The 16,795-nt window shown below is 37.9% G+C and overlaps 1 protein-coding gene across 4 annotated transcripts; it reads right to left on the minus strand.

Annotated features, from left to right (window-relative positions):
- Positions 1 to 9,434: 9,434 nt before the first annotated feature.
- Positions 9,435 to 16,379, minus strand: b3galnt2 (beta-1,3-N-acetylgalactosaminyltransferase 2). Of its 4 annotated transcripts, none has more exons than XM_027010596.2 (12): positions 16,135 to 16,379; positions 15,446 to 15,572; positions 15,002 to 15,102; positions 13,940 to 14,133; positions 13,401 to 13,496; positions 12,767 to 12,877; positions 12,528 to 12,606; positions 12,125 to 12,230; positions 11,792 to 11,917; positions 11,349 to 11,508; positions 10,906 to 10,962; positions 9,435 to 9,721 (listed from the first exon to the last, which is right to left on the minus strand). In XM_027010596.2, exons 1-12 carry the CDS (start codon positions 16,244 to 16,246, stop codon positions 9,581 to 9,583), a joined length of 1,410 nt encoding a protein of 469 aa, XP_026866397.2. In that variant the 5' UTR covers positions 16,247 to 16,379; the 3' UTR covers positions 9,435 to 9,580. The 4 variants fall into 4 exon arrangements, with proteins under 4 accessions (XP_026866397.2, XP_026866396.2, XP_026866398.2 ...); XM_027010595.2 differs by having other exon boundaries at positions 12,047 to 12,230; XM_027010597.2 differs by having other exon boundaries at positions 12,047 to 12,230; positions 15,446 to 15,585; positions 16,135 to 16,224.
- Between the last annotated feature and the right edge of the window lie 416 nt (positions 16,380 to 16,795).

Genomic DNA, 16,795 nt, shown 5'->3' on the forward strand with positions numbered 1-16,795 from the left:
TCGGAGAAATTTGAAATGGACACACATACACAGAGTTATGTTGAAAATAATACCAGTCCAACTTCACTAACTAGATCAATCACTGTTTTGTTGGAAATTTAGGTTAATTCTGTGAAAAAACAGGTGTCAAACAGGTGGCCCCTATTATAGGATGAAAGCCGCAGATGTTGTGCATACTGGTTATAGTGCATTTCTCTCTAAAAAACTGAGTAAAATGGGCTGTTCCAGACATTGTTCAGAAGAACTGTACTTTGATTAAAAAGTTGATTGGAGAGGGGAAGGCATATAAAGAAGTGCAGAAAATATGCTGCTCAGCTAAAATGATTTCAAATGCTTTAAAATGGCAAAGAAAACCAGAACGACATGGAAGAAAAATGGAAAACTCCCGATCGAATGGATTGAAGAATAGAGACTCGGCCAATGATCAGCTCCAGGGAGATCAAAGAAGGTCTAAAGTTACCTGTGAATACTGTAACAATTAGAAGATGCATATGTGAAGCCAAGCTATTGTCAAGAAGCCCCCGTAGCCCCCTGCAAAAACGACATGTGCTGAAGAACACCAAAGAACACATCGACTGGCCTAAAGAGAAATGGCGCAACATTTTGGGGACTGATGAAAGCAATATTGTTCTTTTTGGGTCTAGGGGCCGCAGACAGTTTGTCAGATGACCCATAAACACTGAATTCAAGCCACAGTACACTGTGAAGACAGTGAAGCATGGTGGCGCAAGCATCATGAAATGCGGCTGTTTCTCATACTATGCTGTCGGGCCTATTTACTGCATACCAGAAGTCATGGATCAGTTTGAATGCATCAATATACTTGAAGAGGTCGTGTTGAATTGTGCCGAAGATGAAATGCCCTTGAAATGGGTGTTTCAACAAGAGTGACCCCATACACACCAGTAAGCATGCAACATCTTGTTTCCAGACCAAGAAGATTAACTTTACGGAGTGGTCAGCCCAATCTCCGGACCTTAATCCAATTTAAAATTTGTGGGGTGACATCAGAAATGCTTGGCAAAACCAAGAAATGCAGAGGAATTGGGGAATGTAGTACAGTCGTCCTGTGCTAGAATACCTGTTCAGAGGGGCCAGAAGTTGGTTGACTCCATGCGATACAGATGTGAAGCAGTTCTCAGAAACAGTAGTTATACAACTAAATTAGTTTAGTGATTCACAGGAAAGCTCAATATTCAGTTTATACAGTAAACGTGTGTTTGTAAAGAAAAATGCAGAGACTGCTATTTTTTTGAACTGCCTAATATTCCCTTTTCTTCACTTTCTATAAAGTAATAACACATTTGATGAATTTTAATGTTTTAATTGGAGTAGAATGTGCAGTGTTCTCAATGCATTTGTGTGTATGAAAATAAAAGCTATTAAGAATTTTGAGCTTTACTTTTTTAAACACACTGCTATTATTTTGAACATTAACTATGTGTATATATATATACATACACACACACACACACACACACACACACACACACACACACACACACCTGATTTGCACTGCACATATGGATTATTTGCATTTTAAACAATGACTGACTTGTTGCAAAATGGATCACAAGGCAGACCATGTCTAGATGTAATGGACAACTGAATACCTAATGAAAAAAATAGAGTAATGTAAATTCTCTCAACATGGTTATACTGATTTAAATTACTCAGATGATACTTGTCCCAGGTACATTGTATTATATGTCCTGAATACTAATCATCTGAGCACTTGGATAAACTAATTCTAATGTTGGAGCAAGTGACAACTGTCCAAATACACATATTTTGTTCAAATATTCTGCATTTGCCAGCACTGAATAGTCAGCCTGCTAGATAGGCTAGATAGCCAACACAATACATTGTTGAGCAATTTACAAAAAGCACTGAGGAAATATTTTTTGTGCCCTTTTTCCAAAAAAAAACCCAACTCGTAGAGGAATTACTGAAATTATAGAGGAATGTAGAATCATCAGCTTTAGACATTTTTCCACCCCAGATTTGAGCATAATAAGCTTTAGACTAAAACAGATAATTAAGAATGCATTAAATGACTGTGAACAGGGAGCTTTGGCAGTGACTGTTGTGTTGTGGGTGGGTGTGCTTGTGTACTGTTCTGCGTGTTCCCAAAAATGGGGTAGTGTTAATTCTGTGGTTAAGGTACTTGATTAGTAATCAGAAGGTTGCCAGTTCAAGCACCACCACCACCAAGATGCCACTACTGAGCCACTAAGCAAGGCCCTTAACCCTCAATTGCTCAAACTGTTTTCAGTCATAGCAGACATTTTTGTCCAAAGTGACTTACAGTTAAGTTCTGTAAAAGGGAAATATTTTAAATATTTCCAAAAACATGTAGAAATGTTATGTATATTTCACTAACAAAAAGAAAGAGCTTTTAAGCAAGGTACAGTTGGAACTGTGATTACATATTCCATATTGGTTGGAGCCAGAAATTTGTAGTCAAAATAATGTGAGCTATGCAATACAATGACAATATAGGCATTTCTTGATCAGGTCTGGAAACACTATGAAGCATTTGTTTTAAGTGTTACTTGCACCTTCTACCTTTCTACATTCCCTCCTTATATACATAGGTGGAGGTATGTATATAAAAAAGATAAGTCATGCATATTCGGTAAAGGTTGGTAATCATATCAATTTAAAAAGTGTCATGTCAGTGTCATATCAAAGTTATTATTCTATGACCACCTGTATTTGCTATGCATTTCCAGCATATTCAGATTTGTCTGCACTTGACACCTAGTGTCTTCATCAAAACAGCAGCACCAAGTCTTAGATGGTGTGCTGGAAATAGACATGAACCTTGTGTTTTGTACACAATGGATAAAAATCTTTACATTTATATAGACCTCATATTTCCTTGCATCCATCTGCCCACTCTTGTGCACTAAGCATTTGGCAAGGTACAGTTGTGGTCAACACTATTTGTACCTCTGTTTTCCACACACACAATGCGAAGGGAACTCAAGGGATTGGGACTAAACAGCTGTGTAGCCTTAAGAAAACCATTTGTCAGTGAGTCTAACTGGCAAAAATGGCTTCAATTTGCTAGGGAGCATAAAGATTGCACTCTGGAGCACTGGAAGAAGGTCATGTGGTCTGATGAGTCCAGATTTACCTTGTTCCAGAGTGATGGGCACATCAGGGTAAGAAAAGGCGGCTGCACCCATCATGCCTAGTGCCTACCATACAAGCTTGGGGGGGCAGTGCTATGATCTGGGGTTGCTAAAGTTGGTCAGGTCTAGGTTCAGCAATGTTGTGTGCCCAAAGAATGAGGACAGCTGACCACCTGAATATACTGAACAACCAGGTTATTCCATCAATGGATTTTTTTCTTCCCTGATGGCACGGGCATATTCCAAGATGACAATGCCAGGATTCATCGGGCTCAAATTGTGAAAGAGTGGTTCAGGGAGCATGAGACATCATTTTCACACATGGCTTGGCCACCACAGTGTCCAGACATGAACCCCATTGAGAATCTTTAGGATGTGCTGGAAAATATTTTTGCACAGTGGTCCAAATCTCCCATCATCAATATAAGATCTTCGAGAAAAATTAATGCACCTCGACAGAAATAAATGTTGCAGAAGCTTGTGGAAATGATGCCATAGCACATGCATGCCATAATCAAAGCTAAACAAAATAATAGTGTGTATGTGTGACCTTTTTTTGGGCCAGGTAATGTGTGTGATATATATGCGTGTGTATGTATATTTTATATATATACATACAGTTGTGTTCAAAATAATAGCAGTCCAACATGACTAACCAGATCGATCACTGTTTTTGGTAGAAATTATATTACTACATGGCAAATAACAAACCAGTAGGTGTAGAAGAGTCATAGAAAACCATCCGACCCAACATTCATGATATAATTACGAATAATTAATTGAAACAGACGTGTTCAAAATAATAGCAGTGTGGAGGTCATTCATTCTGTGAAAAAACAGATGTCAATCAGGTGGCCCTTATTTAAGGATAAAGCCAACACATGTAGTACATGCATTTCTCTCTGAAAACCTGAGAAAAATGGGTCGTTCCAGACATTGTTTAGAAGAACAGAGTACTTTGATTAAAACATTGATTGGAGGGGGGAAAACGTATAAAGAAGTGCAGAAAATGATAGGCTGCTCAGCTAAAATGATCTCCAATGCTTTAAAATGGAAAGCAAAACCAGAAAAACGTGGAAGAAAACGGAAGTCAACCATTCGAATGGATCAAAGAATAACCAGAATGGCAAAGACGCAGCCATTGATCAGCCCCAGGTTGATCATACACGGTCTGAATGGATCAGTTTGGATCAGTTTGCATATATCAAAGTAATTGAAGAGGTCATGTTGCCTTATGCTGAAGAGGAAATGCCCTTGAAATGGGATTTTCAACAAAACAACCCCAAACACACCAGTAAGCGAGCAGCATCTTGGTTCCAGACCAACAATATTAAATTTATGGAGTGGCCAGCCCAATCCCCGGACCTTAATCCAATAGAAAACTTGTGGGGGGACATCAAAAATGCTGTTTCTGAGGCAAAACCAAGAAATGCAGAGGAATTGTGGGAAGTTGTCAAATAATTCTGGGCTGGAATACCTGTTCACAGGTGCCGGAAGTTGGTCAACTCCATGCAACACAGATGTGAAGCAGTTCTCAAAACAGTGGTTATACAACTAAATATTAGTTTAGTGATTCACAGCAATGCTAAATCCTAAAGATTTTTCAGTTTATACAGTAAATATTTGAGTTTGTAATGAAAAATGCAGACACTGCTATTTTTTTTGAACAGCCCAATATTCATTTTTCTTCATTTTCTGTAAAGTAATTAAAAAATGGATACATTTTTCTTCATGTTTTGAATTAGAATATAATGTGCAGTGTTCCCAATGTATGGAAATAAAAACTATTATAAGGATTCTGAGCTTTACTCATGTTTTTAAACACACTGCTATTATTTTGAACACAACTGTATGTGTGTATATGTATATGTGTGTATATATAGTATTAAAGAGCACCCTTCCCTAATATGTAGTTGCACAACCTTTGGTAACAATGATTGCCTACAAATCTTTTCTCTGTAGCCATCTGTGAGCTTCTTGCACTTGTCTTTCAGTTGTTTCTTCCATTTCAATTCTTTCAAGGTCTTGAAGTTTTGCAGGATTCCATTTCCTGTTCCAATATAAGATTTCAATTCTCTTCAAAGATTTTCAGTTGCACTGAGACCATGACTCATTGCTGGCCAGTTTAAATCTGTGCATTTTCCCCCTTCTCAACCATTCTTGAATGTGAGCTTTGGGTCTTGTTGTAGGACCTGTATTATTCTAGGAAAACCTAATTTTCTTACACTTACAAATTTAAAAAGCTTATATATAACTCAGTATAACTTGAGTGACTGAGTTGGACATACCAAACTAAATACCTAAAATTCCAAAAGATCCCACTAATTGGCATCCTTGAAGTTTAAGGTCACAGTGTAAAGTATCTCCTGAAATGGGAAAGATGCATTGGGTTTCTAAATCTATATAAGCCCAAAAGTTTATTTCAGGAGATGCTTTACATTGTGCCCTTAAAATTCAAGCATGTCAGTTTAGTGTTCGACGGATATATCAGCCGGCCGATTAATTGGGCTGATTTAATACCATTTTGAGATGATCAGCATCAGCCAGTAGCCCAGTAAGTCTGGCTGCTGTGGAGAGATGTAAGAGCTCCCCCTTGTGTCAATTTCATGATTCTACAGGCAGACACCAGTGGGTGTTTTGAAATAGTGTGTGCCAGTGCTAAATTAAATGATAAAACTATGTATCTCAAAGTTCAGTATATTTAATTGGTCACTCTTAATAATATATACAATATTTACTGTCTGTATAATTTGACTGATTCCAGTCTAGTACTTCATAGATCTCTATAAATTTATATTCATATTCTCTTGGCTCAGAAATTAATTGCACAACAAGCCAAGTGATATAAATGTGAGTAAGTGATTTTATGAAATACAGTTTAGTTGCAGTTGTAAATGTTTGTAGAATAGTTTGCTGGCTTGCAAGCTGGTTAGTGTTTCACGCCTTTTGCCATAGAATTGGAGGCTGAAATTTCAGAAAAACTTGTTAGATTATGAATGTTCTCCTGATGATCATCCCATCCAATAAGACACTTTGTCTGTTGTCACAATACAATGCCACTCCAATAGGCACTCCTGGTCCTGCTCCCATCAGTTTCCACGATTTTCCTCCATGCTTCTACAGCCTTCCACCCCAGCCTTGTCGCATCCCATCTCTTTATCCAATCCTGCATCCTCTTCATGCAACATCTCTGAACTATCCCATTATATTCTGTGTCACAGCTGTGCTGATTTGAACTGAATTCACTTCTAGCTGGTTTGAGCTTTTGTGGCTTGAACCCACCTAAATTCCATTCTGGCCAGATACATATGGCACAGTGATTTTGCCTTAGAATATCTTTGCGTCTCATAATTCTGTCCACTTCTTCATCCCCATACTGTAATAACTCTGTTACTAACTGATACTCTTCTCTCTACTGTTCTATTTTTTCTCTCTCTTTCTCAATCTACCAAGTTGTGCCTGTTGCCCCAGCCACATAAATACTAGAATTGCTTCATTATTGGTTTTCCTGCTTCTGAAATATCCACTGCATCCCCCAACAACAGCCCTGCACCCATTTTCAATTTTTATACTGCTAGGCTGCCATCGATCATGCTATTTCTCTTATCCTGTCACTGTGTGCATCTTAGCTGCCCAAGGCCTATATATCCTAAGCTTCCTTCTTCCTCTTGAGTTTTGACATACATATAGCCATTGCCATCCTTTGCAGTGCAAATAGTCCAAAACCATTGAGAGTCTGGCACAACTTCTCCAGGATACCACTGCCTGTCCTCCCTATGTCATCTCTCTGCTCTTGGCATTCTTGTCATCTGAAATACTGGTGGCCCATTCAGCTTTTAAGAATAGCTTTTCTTCACCGAGCCATCAACATTAACCTTCCATACTACTGTTCCCTACTCCCTCATGGAACATCAGTTTTTGGCTCATTGATCTTTAACACTATCATTACATTATACCAGAAGACTCTAACAGGACCAGAAATTTGGGGCTCTTTACAGATGAGGAGGTCATGCTCAGGTGTCACACTCATTAGTTTTCAGAACTCATTATGACAGGTGCAGCTCATGGATCAGACATTCAGCTACTTCAGCAATATTTAAATACTTTAGTAATATATAGATACACGGATCTTAAGAAAAATCAATAGCTTGCACTTGCAGTTAACTTCAGAAGTAGAACCTGCCCAGAAGTCAAACCAAGTGTTCTTTTCAACAGTTTTACATTCACTCTTAAAAACCGAATGACAAGTTTTCAAACCTTGCCAAAATAACATTATGTACTTTAGTCCCACATTCATCATTCCTTCATTCAACTTGAGCAAACAGCCAAAATAACAACTTATTGGGGAAAAGCTACTGAGTTCTCAGGAGTTCAAACATGGATAGTTATTCTTTACATACAAATAATTCATTTTATATTCTAATTAAATATCAGTCCTAAAACATTCTATTATTGTACGAACATTTACATGCTAGAAAGAGCATAGAAGAAGGATCACTTGGGACATAACATTGATGAACAGATTGTTATCGAGGACTGCTATGATTGTTTCCTAACAGGTTTAATTCACATCTCAAACTAAAATTATTTTAATATTACACATTATCTAACAACAGGAAAAACATAACAGACAATTGTTTTTGTGCATTCCTGATATATATTCACAATGCCAGGTGACAAATGTAAAGTTATAACCCTGTAAGAGACAAGAGGTTAACAGAAATGGGGTGTAAAATATCACTGTATGGTAATGAGGAAGCAATGAGATTTTAAATTACATTAGAAGATGCAGAATTCCCACTAAGTAATATTTAATAATCTATCTCCCCTGTGGATTTATGAGTCACTGTTGGTTTTAGATCTTCACTTTCATAAATAATTTTAAAACTCTTGAGGAGTTAAGGCTAATGATGACTGAGAGCAACCAAAAATGTCCCACCACTGAGAGTTCTGAGAATCTAAATGCAGAGGCATGCAGCACCTAGACCCATCAACTTTAGGTGAGGGAGCCATTTACTATTAACTAGGGAAGAGAAGGCTGGTTATGGACAAGCAAAATCTCTATAAAGGTTTGCTACCTCACCACTTATAATAAATCACCCCATTTTGAAATCTGTCCAAAGGCCAAGATGGATTTTTGCTTCTCTCTTGCAGTTGTTTACATTGAACTGAACACTCTGCATCTATAATGCAAAATAATTAAGTGCTAAAAGTTATAAAACTGCAACATCAGAAAAGGGTGAGCATCAATTTGCTCCCGACAAGTTCTGTTTTCTCTGCCTCACTTCACTCCTGTAAATCACCTAGCTGTTGGCTTTTAAAAATTATCTTTTTGCAGAGGCAGAGAAGACCTGCTGAGACCGCTGGATTGACAGTGGAGAACCATGGACAGAATTTTTACATAAAAGCCATAACACTCCTCGTGTAAAAACAGTTTTTTTAATTGTACATGCATAGCAAATGTTTAATGTACTGATTATTCATATGTACTTTGATATATATTTATTAGAAAGGTAATTCTGATTCCCTGCATTTTTGTTTTCTCTCTGCTAGCGGCTCATAGTTGAATCTGGTGTATTTAATGAGAAAAACATAAGCATGTGAAATGCAAATCATTGTTGCTATTATTTGAGTTTTATTACCAGCATTTTGTCAATAAATACTAATTTTATAACACTTATTTTTAATGTTACATAATGTTAATTTATTGAGTGTGTGTTTAGATTTTATTAAAACTATTAGATTTGACTAAAGGGAACTGGCTTTCTTAGAAGAGATGGAAAACTTTGATTAGAGCAAGAAAAAAAGAAAAAAAAAGGACATTTTACACACCATGGACTTGCTCTCATAACCGCTGCAGCTCCTTGTGGGGAAGCCACATCCACACCAAGAGAAAAGGCAAACTACAGAAGCTTTTTGCTATTTTAGCAAAATAAGGGTTACTCTTATCCGCACCTAATGTTGCCATAGCATTAACTGATATTACAAATCCAGATGTCTTCAGTTATCAGTTAAAGAGAAAGCTTTGCAATTTATCAGTTCTTACTTTTATAGTGTTCTGAAAGAAAGGGTTTCATGTATTATTTGGGGATCAAGTAAAGTCATAAGAAGTGAAACAGACAATTTACTGTCCAATTCAGCGAATTCAGATTATAAAAAGGTCAATCTGGCTCACAGTCACTTAAAGTTAGCATCCAATAACACAGGAAGCCATGTCACAGGACTAAATTGTTTCACTGTCGCACATCATGTCATCTTTTGGTGGTCCTCCAAAATGAGCACTCAGGTCAAAGATAGAGACAATATTTTTAATGGTTCTTCTATCAGGCATCTAAAATAGCCACACCAGATATTTTACAGTACTACAGAGTTAGTGTTTGTCAATGAGATGGACAGGATCTTAGTGGAGTGGTCCCTGTTTTCCTGGACTCCCAAAGGCTTTAGTGGTGGCCCCAGATACAGCCACAAGGGTCCCCACAAGCTCTCTTCCTGTCCCAAAGAGAATGTAGCTCTTCAACAGTATGCTGGGGTGATGACAGCATGTCCATGTAGCATTCCTTGTCACACAGCCAAGCCACGTCCTGTTCACACAGAACACAAAGGATGAGGTTACAACTAATAGGACAAGTTGCACTGAATATGCACTTTCTTAGGTACATCTACTATTCAGCTACAGGCAACAGTTTGAAACACTTTGTCATTTGTAAGTTGTAATGAAGCACTGCTGGCACTGCTGCTGTACTCCGAGGTCAGCTCTCTCGTCACACTTTCTACAAATCTTTGAATGCCTGAAAGAACAAATGTTACCTGGCAACTCACTACTTTTTTTTCTGTGGACATTAAAAATGTAATGTATACATGGTCAACCCTAATGAAGGTGGATTAAGAGCTTTAAAATTGTGAAAATATTTTGAAAAAATCTTTTTTCAAAAAATATTTTGCTAAACCTGAGAAACACCCTGCCATAGATATTTTTTTAAGACTGTCAAGACTTGTTAACTCTAAACTGTTTCACTTTTGACTCCAAGTACTACTCACAAATAAGGTGTAGTATGTGTAATAATATTTGTCTATCTATCCATCCATCTATCTATAGATAAATAGATAGAAAATCCCACAAATAAATGAGTTGCTAATATACTTTAACACTTCTCCAGGATGATGCAGCTACATATTTGAGAAACCAATTGTTTTTGTTGAACACCTTTGAACCATCAGAATTAAGGATTTGCCATTTCCAATGCATCGATGACATATCTTGTTTGTATTTCCAGTTGTTAAACATCTTTTTATATATATATATATATATGAGAACTGGTTCTTCCTTCTAGAACTTCAGAAGTACTTTGCTTGCACAACTGATGAAATACCTCTGCCCAAAACGTCCTGTTTCTTTGGAAACTTTGTGTACTTCACTAAAATTTTGAATGCATCTCTCTCCACATCTAGACACAAACACACATACCATCCAGACATCACCTGCTTTTTCACAGGTTATTCATGAAAGCAGTCACCGGAAACATGGCATAACTGTGCAAACTGAAAATGGACTGGTAGTCTAAAACTACAATAAAAGAGTTTATAATGTTGTTCATAATAGTGTTCTAAAAACAATGGACATTTAAATTCAAAATGTGCTCAGCATTTATGTTAATAGGGCTTACACCAGTATTGCCTCTAAAATTGTTCATTTTTGTAAAAACAGTTTGATTAGTAAGTCATTGGTAGTGATTATGCACATTTTCATGGTTTTTGTTTGTCTGACCTGATATCTGTGAGGGCCCACTGCAGCCATCCATATTCCCATGCTTACATCTTCACCCTATAAAACAGCATACACACTTAATAAGCAAAGAATACAAAGAACACAATCATTTTTGTTATTTTACAGTCTTCTACATACCAAATTATGACAACAAATTAATCAGCATTTTTATTGACAAGCATCCATCAATATTTTTTGGTTAATACTACATAACTGCGTATTATACATTTATAAAACATTTGTTATATAATTTATGTTAAAATATATACATAAAATATATAACAAAATATATATGTAAATCATATCTACATATATATGTACAAATCCAAATTATTACTATGGGGGAAAAAAACGTTGACTGAGCTACCGCTGATAATTACATTGTTTTAATTCAAAGTATGTTGCAGCCACATCCCAAGAGGAGTGCAGAAAACCAAGAACACCTGGTAAGCTTTCAGCTTCTCTGCATTGTTGGCCAGCCATGCCACCAAGTCCCTGGACACCACGTAACCAGAGCCACAAGCGAAGGCAGGGTACACAGGGCTGGTATATTCCACCTCCTGCCACTTTCCTGTTCGGTCCACTGCCCAGTTCTGCCTGAAGCTAAGGAGGTATAGCTCACATTGCTTAACATTATGTGGGGTTGACAACTATACCGATGAATAATGCATGTTCAGAAAAGGGGATAGGACAACACTCCCTTAGCTTAATGATTATAGATACAACACGTCAATCACCACTTACTATTTATCAGAGTAGTTTTATTAAGTAAGGTTTTTCAATTTCCATGTTGTGAAAATAATTTTGTGGGGGGGAAAAAAAACCATTACTTTTGGAAAAAGTTCAGGAAAACTCTTTCTAACAGACAGGCCCATGCTGTACTCACTTTCCCCACCAGAGGTTGCTCCGTGTCAGGCTCTTGTGGTCAATCTTCATTAATACAGCATCCACATCAATATAGCAATCATCATCTGTCTTCAGGAGCAGACTGAAGTCAGCACTGCTCATGGCCCTGCCAGCATGAGAAATTCATAAGCCTTAATTCAACTTCCCAAGGTTCTCTTTCAGCCAAAGTCACTGAGAATTTGCAGGGCAATTGCCAGGAGTGGCTTCATGGTAGTGACTGATATGCAGAACTTACCACTTATAAAACTTCAGTAATTTCAAAGGCACCGTCCTGTAAGTGTCCACCACGTCTACGAACACCATGTCTCCATACCTGCGGCTCTCATCCTGCAGGGCTTTGTCCTCCTCTCTCAGCCTGGCCACGTGGGCTTCCTGCCTGCCTGCACGCCCATGCAACAGCTCCTGTAACACCTCCACATCTGGAAGTGAGAGCCAGAGAGAGAAGCACATAATGAACAACAACACAAACATGGGTAGAGGTGAGCCAAGGACATGTATGGAATTTGCAGGAAGAGTTATCAGAGGACATGGACATGTACAATTACATGAACTGCTCCTTGTTCCCAATGGCATAAAGGCTTACAGTTACTGATATGAGGTGAATATCAAGGGTCAAAATCATTAGACTGCTGTTTTAAAATTAATTTATAAGGTTGATCCAAATACCACATGGCTGAATTTCAGGACAACCAATACATAATTTAGAAAGGACCTACCATAAACTGAGAAAGTGAATCCTCCAGCTAGTCCAGGAAAACCAACTGCATTTCTGTGCGGCAAGGTGCCCTCATCTATCTGCAACACATGAAGGAACTTTTCCTCTTTTCTTTCATAATAGACTGGCAATACTGATTACAGATACATACTATAGAAATGACACTGCACAAAAATATCTGAAAATGAATTGTAGACCTAAAGCAAGAAAATTCCATTCAATATTCAGAGCTGTGCTTACAGATCCCAACTTCAGCACCCCTCCACCATTATTGAGCTGGACCTTGGACACATTGAGAGTCAACAGGCCCGCCAAATCCTGGCTTTCCCAGAGCAGAATCCCTTCAAAGCCCTGTAGACATGCAAGGATGGGCTCTAAAAAGAACAGCTGACATTTGGCCTCTGTCAAAAGGATTGCAGTGATTTTGGATGTGACCACAGACCAGCAATCTATCAGTAAGAGAGCTTGCAAGTCAGATGTTATAATTTGAGGGAAATGGCACTTTTCTGTGATTGTGTGTATGTGGTCTGATAGAATGTGGAGGAACATAATCTGCTAAATTTTGTTGTTGCATAGTACATTGCATATTAAGAAAAAGATACTACTGAAATACCTGAAGAAAAAAATTAATTCCCACTCAAAATACACATCACTATGATATACCACAGACCAATGTACTCAAAAACACAAACAATAAACAGGGCCTTTAAGCTTGCTCATTCCATATTGGAATTTGAATACTACAAATTTGACACTTTTTTGTATCAACTTGACATTTCACTGACAAGAAAATGGAGACTACAAAGGAGTGGAACACTAAGTCCATTAAAAGTGCCTTTTAAAATGTTATACTGTCTTTTGTAAAAGCCCCCACCTTAGGCAAAATGAACTGCTCTACAGCTTTATACCACATCCCTTCCACATAGGTCCCTGGGCTCAGTGCAGTGAAGCAAGCAGTCACAACAGCCTCCTGCAAAGACAGACAGACAGACAGACAGACAGATAGGGACACACAACACACACACACACACACATCTGGTACAATGAAAACAAGAACAGCACTGAATACACCTCCAGAGTTTCCGTGGAAAAGAAGCTCTGTAAATAATCTCTGATGCCTAGATGCTGACACTTGGTCTGTTTTTGAAATCTTGACTGTTAAAAATGTAATATATTTTTTAATCCCTGTTCCAAGACTGCACACCACATTGGCAACAGTGATGTAATCCTCAGAGTTTATCATTAATATTACAATCAAGCACACAGATCAACTGCCATCAGAATATTGCTTCTTGAAAAATGAGAGGATCCCTGCAATGTGGTCCCAGATATTTTATACCATCTCATCATATTCTTATTACAAGTGTATTTTCATACCTTTGCTACCTTTACATAAGATCATAGTGTGCTTACCTCCTGGTCCACCTGAAACAACTTCACTGTGACATTGCCCTTAAAGTCCTGATGTGGGCCACTGGCAAAGACACCCAGCTGTGTGATCACCACAGAGTGGAGAACCTTGAAGTCCAAACTTATGGCTGAAACATCAGACGGCACCAAAACTGAGACGTTGGGCACATTTAGGATGGCCATGTCCTGCCCAGCAACTATGAAAATCAAAGCAGGTTCCAGTCATACAGTACTGAATATAGTAAACAAGTGACAATCTTTGTTTGAAAATGTAAAAGGATAGCCAAAAGACAAGAGACATCAAGCGTTTATGCATAAGGAATGTGAAAGAGAGACAGTACAGCAGATGGAAGCACTTTAACACACACAGTAATCCCAGAATCAGCAGTTTTGAAATGTCTTTTCTTGGGGAGCTTTAGTCTCTGAGTCAAGCTACATCTGTAGCCTGGGCTCTCTTAAAGGAAGAAATAAATAATATAAGAAATAAAATATTAATTAGATGTGTGTGTCTCTTACAACAGAGACATCACGCTCATTTCAGTACCTCAACCACAGTCCCTTGCATTCCTGAAACAAAAACTAATTAAAGACCACACAACACAGAAAGACGAATCCAAGCAGATGTTTTTTTCTTAGACTATGCCTAGTGTGACAGTGATCAAGAAAGCTTTTAGAGCTACACAAGACCTTCTCAGAGTGAAAGGGTCCATTAGCATATACACCTTTGCAATCACAAATGTGTAAAGATAAGGAGAGAATAAAAAAAACAAGTTATGGCATAAAAATAAATTTGCAAACTAAATAAGATGGCACTTAGGCTGCACACTGCAGCTCAAATCAGGAGTAAAAGGGGGATTGTGTTTTAATGCAGCTGTGAATAGGGCCACTCTCAGTCAAATAAGATGTTACAGCCTCTAAAGTCATCTTAATTTCAGTGAGTGGTCCATTTGACACAGCCATTAACACAAGACAAAGAGGGCAGTGAGCTATAGAATTGGTAAAAAGCAGCTGGGAACTTTCAGTACTGTCATTTTGTAGGCCTGTTTATGATGTGGTCTACTTTACCTGGCTCTGTCAGGTTTAGCAGTGTACAAGAATACGGGTCTTCCCGATCTTCTTCAGGAAAGGCACAGCCATGCATGCCAATGATAAATTTTACCAACACCCTTTAAGGCAAGATAATTTACTAAGCCACTGAAAAACACAATGTCACTGAACAAAAGAACAAAATTATTCAATTTAATAATTATTCAATTTAACAGGATGTTGGGGAATATTAATACTTTAGAATTTACAACAAACATGTAGACTGAAAATAAGGTTACTCTAACCCCCAAAAGCACAGATAGCACAATACTACCGAATAATTATAAAATTAAAATTTGAATACAAGAGCCAGACATTTGGTAACTTAGATTACCTAGCAACTAAAATATCAAATTTTACAATACCATCGCCTCGCCCCACCCAATCATCCCATTGCGGATAAAAAAAAGTAGACATACAAACCGATTCGTAAACTTGGGGTGGTCCCTGATGTAGCCCAGCCATGTGTCCCTTATGGCTTTCCGTAAAGCATGATGATGTCTGGCAGACAATACTCCAACCAGAACTTCATGTACTGGGTTCTGGCTCCCTGTTAGTAAACACTCACATTGCAAATTAAAGCGGAACTACATAAGTTCTTCCGCACTGATTAGTTTGGTGGAAATATTGTTATAAAATCTAGGACTGTATCAAAGCCTTTCGTTGTGTACATAATTTAAGTTTTACCTAAAAGCAAAACTGAAAAACTGACGATGATATCTTTAATTATGCTTGATTTGCATATATAATTGTGATTAACTGCGCGGCAACGGTGATGCTGTGTTTTTGCTAGACCTGTCGAAATCCCTCAAAGAGTCAAAGAAAGGCATAATGCAAGGAGCTTTTCTCACTAGTCGTTTAAAAAAACTTACCTAATTAAGTTAGGCTAGTCATTGTGAAAACGTAGACATGTTCTTGCGTGTACTGAAACAATGAGTGTGTGATTTCGCAGTGTAAAATGTTCATAGATAAATCGTAATCTTAACATAAATGGATCACCAAGTGTTTGCTTATCAATTTATGACACTTAACCATACAGATAAGAAAGGTCTACATCCAACTGCTGTATAACTAAAGCTGTTAGAAGTTGAAAACTGTGAGTGCGATCATACCTGCAGACTTGAAATCCAAGAAGAAAGCAGTTTTGTCCCTCACCCACCACAAATGCACCACGACCGCGATGACACACGGGAGTAATAACAATGCTAAACTTCGCATGGACATACGACTTAATAGAGACAGACACAATCAATGGGTAAGGTACAGAGCAGCGTAAATGGAGAGGACGCCTTGCACTGCCGATCGCTTAGATCCAACTTCTGTGCGATTCATTTCGTATGTTCAGTTCATGTCTGACTGCTACTGCGTACAGAGTTGATGATGGTCTTTATCAACCAATAGAAAGGTAGCAGCATACACCATTCGCTTTCTGGGATATGTAGTTTCTTTAATGTAGGAACCCTTAAAGATTACGATAACTTTATCGGTTGTTATGTTGTTGTCGTTAGGCTTTTACATACACCGTGAAACATTATTATATTATGCTGAACAAAACCGTACAAATATGGCCAGGCCAGTAGAAAAAAGAAAAATCCAATCTGTTGGCCGTCTGCTGTTAGACAGTAGCCTACGACAGCCAAGGTTACAGCACGCGAAGCAAACAGAAACAACAACAACAAAAAAAAGAAACTAGGCAATAACTATACAAATAGTAATACAACAAAAACCCAATTTTGAATAGTCCAAAAGATTAAACAAATCAAGAAATGTTAA

This window comes from Electrophorus electricus, chromosome 11 (genome assembly GCF_013358815.1).
Source record: "Electrophorus electricus isolate fEleEle1 chromosome 11, fEleEle1.pri, whole genome shotgun sequence".
NCBI lineage: Eukaryota > Metazoa > Chordata > Actinopteri > Gymnotiformes > Gymnotidae > Electrophorus > Electrophorus electricus.

Coding starts and splice junctions, on each gene's coding strand:
- b3galnt2 (XM_027010595.2), bottom strand. CDS start 16,246: ATGTCCATGCGAAGTTTAGCATTGTTATTACTCCCGTGTGTCATCGCG. Junction 10,963..11,348: donor AGAAGCTGAAAGCTTACCAG/GTGTTCTTGGTT, acceptor GCTGTTTTATAG/GGTGAAGATGTAAGCATGGG. Junction 9,722..10,905: donor TGGGCCCTCACAGATATCAG/GTCAGACAAACA, acceptor CTGTGTGAACAG/GACGTGGCTTGGCTGTGTGA.